The sequence below is a fragment of the Acanthamoeba castellanii genome (genome assembly GCF_000313135.1).
Source record: "Acanthamoeba castellanii str. Neff unplaced genomic scaffold scf7180000084582, whole genome shotgun sequence".
NCBI classification, from domain to species: Eukaryota; Discosea; order Longamoebia; family Acanthamoebidae; genus Acanthamoeba; species Acanthamoeba castellanii.
In genome coordinates, this window is record NW_004457252.1 from 71,185 (window position 1) to 74,284 (window position 3,100).

Genomic DNA, 3,100 nt, shown 5'->3' on the forward strand with positions numbered 1-3,100 from the left:
ATGGCCCTCCTCTCCGCCCTCGAGTTCGGCGACATGGACAAGTACGCGACACACGACACGACATGCAACACGACACGACACGACACGACACGACACGCGCTCAATCGGCCATTTGTGTGTGTGTGCGCGCGCGTGTGGTGGTGGCGGGGGATTAGGATCACGCGGGCGGCGGTGGAGTACTTTGTGGCCGCCGAGCCGCAGGACCCCAACCACCCGCTGCTCCTCCGACTCCTCAACGCCCTCGTCTTTTCTGAGATCACCGACACCGGTACGCACCGCGTGTTGCGTGCGGTGTCGCGAGTGTCGTGTCGTGTGCCAACGCGTGTCGTGTCGTGGGAGCAGAGGATCCGACGACGCTGTTCCGGAGCAATACGAACGGGAGCAAGATGCTGTCGGCGTGTCTGCGCATCTGCGGGACGCCCTACCTCAAGAACGCCATCGGACCCACCATCGCCCGCGTGTGCCGCGACACGCCCGCCGTCGAGATCGACCCCGAGAGGTGCCGCACACGACACACGACACGCACCGTGACACACGACACGACACGACACGCGCCGTGACACACGACACGCAGTCGCTCATGTGTGATGGTTGGGTGATAGGGCGAGCTCTCCGGACGAGGCGGCGGCGAATGTGACCAACCTCTACGCCCTGTGCGAGGCCTTCCTTGTCGCCATCTTGTCCTCAGTCGACTCCTGCCCCACGTACGCACACGCCAGGCACACGACACGACACGCACCCAACACACGACACACACACGACACAACACGCGCATATGGTGGCTTACACGCACACACATGGCGCACACACGCGCGCAGGTTCATTCGTCGCATCTTCGCGCACCTGCAGGAGGCGGCGACGTCGCGGTTCCCCGACAACAAGCAGATCACTGTCAGCTACTCCATCGTGGGCGGCTTCATCTTCCTCCGCTTTTTCTGCTCCGCCATCTTCTCGCCCTTCGGCTTTGGCGTCGCCGGTACGCACGCAACGCACACAACACACGCATGGAATGCACGGAATGTTCGCGTGTGCGGTGGCTCACAAACTGTGTGGGTGGAACGTACAGCTGAGCAGCCAAAGCCGGAGGCGATGCGCGCGTTCGTGTTGGTGTCGAAGGTGCTCCAGATGATCGCCAACGGCCTCTCCTTCTCCGACAAGACCAGCGAAGCGTACATGCGCGACATGAACCCTTTCTTGGACGCCCACCAGAGCGACGTCGTCGCCTTCTTCCGCGCCGTCGCCGTACGCGCATTCCAACCACACTTATTGCTCACATTCCAAACCACAAGAATGTGGAATCATGTCTCACATTCCATCATTCCTCACCACCTCATCATCAGACCGTGCCCGAGGGCGAACAGGCTGCTGCTGACGTCACCGTGTCCGATGGCGAGATTGTGGCGCCCGCCGCCGCACTCGCCGCGACCGACGCGCTCCACGCGGGCCTCCACAAGTACTCGGCGGCCCTGGCCACCGCCCTGGGCAGCGACGCGGACGCCGGGGCGGCCCTGGCCGCGTTCCTGGCCGCCTTCCCGCCCCCCGCCCGGCCGCCGGCCGGCGGGGCCAAGAGCGCGTCCTCGTCGCCCAGCGTGTCGCCGGTCATCACCGAACGCGCCGAGCCCTCGCCGATCAAGAAGAAGGGCGGCCTCGGCTTCGCAGGCGCTGCTGGTACCGCCCAAGCCGCTACACGCTTTTCTCTTGAGCAGGAATCGTGCGCGTTTTTTTGGCATTATATTTATTGGCATTAATTGTAATTTATGAATAATGGGTGTTGACGTCACGCTACGCGATGCACACAGGCAAGCGGGCGACGACGATTATGAGCACGCTGCGTGGCGGGCACGACAAGCAGAAGGAGAAGGAGGAAAAGAAGGAGCGCGAGAGGGAGCGGGAGAAGGAGCTGCATCAGCAGAAGGAGGACGAGGGCGGCGGACACAGCAGCTCGCCGCCGCACACGCCGACCCTCCTCTCCGCGCGACGCAAGGAGGAGGGTGGCACGCTGCACGACCTCAAAGCCCTCCTCGTCCAGCTGCGTGAAATCAAATCGGTACGTCAACTGAAATATTTCATCCACGCACGCCTTCTTCAAGCTATGTGTGACTCACATTCCTCATCCATCCCTGGAATGTGTGACTTTTGCACATTCTTTACTCTTTCAGGCCGTCGAGAAGGAGATCTCGGGCGTCGAGCAGCAGATCCTGGACATCATCTCTGGGCAGGTGCCGGCCGAGAGCGTCACCCTGTCGGCCTCGACCCTGGCCCTATTGGCCGCCTCCAAGCCGCAGCCGCCGCCCGCGCCAGTCGCAATGACGCCGGAGGCCACGTCAGCAGCCCTGTCTGAAAAGGAGCGGCGGCGGGCCGAGAAGGAACGGGAGCGGCGGGAGAAGGAGGAGCGCGAGAGGGAGAAGCGGGAGAAGCGGGAGCGGGAGAAGGAGGAGAAGAAGGAGGAGCGCCGATCGCGCCGGCTCTCGATGGACGCCCAGTCGGCCAACGTGCTCAAGCGGCGCACGGTCAACCTCAACTCAGACGAGTTCTCCAAGGACTTTGCCAAATTCACCGAAGCGTGCGTGTGTCGTGTCGTGTCGTGTCGTGCCGTGCCGTGTCGTGTCGTGTCGTGTCGTGTCGTGTCGTGTGTTGTGTCGTGTCGTGTTGGGTCTGACGCCGTGTCGTGTGTCGTGTGTCGTGTTGTGTGTGCGCGCAGCTTTGGAGGTGCGATGAAGTTTAATGGAAGTCGGTCGAGCGGCAGCCGAGCGAGCGGAGGCGTCTCGCGGACAGGCAGCCGGAGCGGTAGCGGCAGCGGCAACGACATCGCCCGCCCCAACGCCCTGGCCGCGAGCGACGCTGCCGGCAGCGCCGACCCGCTCGACACTCTCGCCGCCGCCGAGCCTTCGCCGCTCAAGTCGGTCAGCGCGCCGGTCCTCGAGCCGCCGCAGCCGCAGCAGCCCCAGGCCACGCCGCCGACCGAGCAGGACGCGCTCAGTTTCTACGCCGGCGGCGCCGAGAAGCGCGGCAGTCCGCTGGGCCACCGGGCGTCGCTGGCCGTGTCGGGCTTCGGCGCCGAGAAGCGCCTGGTCTCCCCCGGCGGGCTCGACGTGGGCAG

General features: G+C 64.4%; 2 protein-coding genes across 2 annotated transcripts in view; one reads left to right on the forward strand and one right to left on the reverse strand.

Annotated features, from left to right (window-relative positions):
• Positions 1 to 33: 33 nt before the first annotated feature.
• The window catches only part of ACA1_048370 (GTPaseactivator protein), a gene marked incomplete at both ends in the record, with an annotated part of 3,491 nt that continues 424 nt past the window's right edge, over positions 34 to 3,100 (forward strand). The window contains 10 exons of the mRNA XM_004333002.1: positions 34 to 41; positions 156 to 268; positions 343 to 499; positions 603 to 704; positions 819 to 976; positions 1,067 to 1,242; positions 1,341 to 1,668; positions 1,800 to 2,047; positions 2,160 to 2,563; positions 2,702 to 3,092. Coding sequence (XP_004333050.1) covers positions 34 to 41; positions 156 to 268; positions 343 to 499; positions 603 to 704; positions 819 to 976; positions 1,067 to 1,242; positions 1,341 to 1,668; positions 1,800 to 2,047; positions 2,160 to 2,563; positions 2,702 to 3,092 — 2,085 coding nt within the window. The remainder of the gene's footprint in view (positions 42 to 155; positions 269 to 342; positions 500 to 602; positions 705 to 818; positions 977 to 1,066; positions 1,243 to 1,340; positions 1,669 to 1,799; positions 2,048 to 2,159; positions 2,564 to 2,701; positions 3,093 to 3,100) is intronic.
• ACA1_048380 (uncharacterized protein) overlaps positions 2,984 to 3,100 on the reverse strand; it is a gene marked incomplete at both ends in the record, with an annotated part of 1,195 nt that continues 1,078 nt past the window's right edge. The window contains one exon of the mRNA XM_004333003.1: positions 2,984 to 3,068. Coding sequence (XP_004333051.1) covers positions 2,984 to 3,068 — 85 coding nt within the window. The remainder of the gene's footprint in view (positions 3,069 to 3,100) is intronic.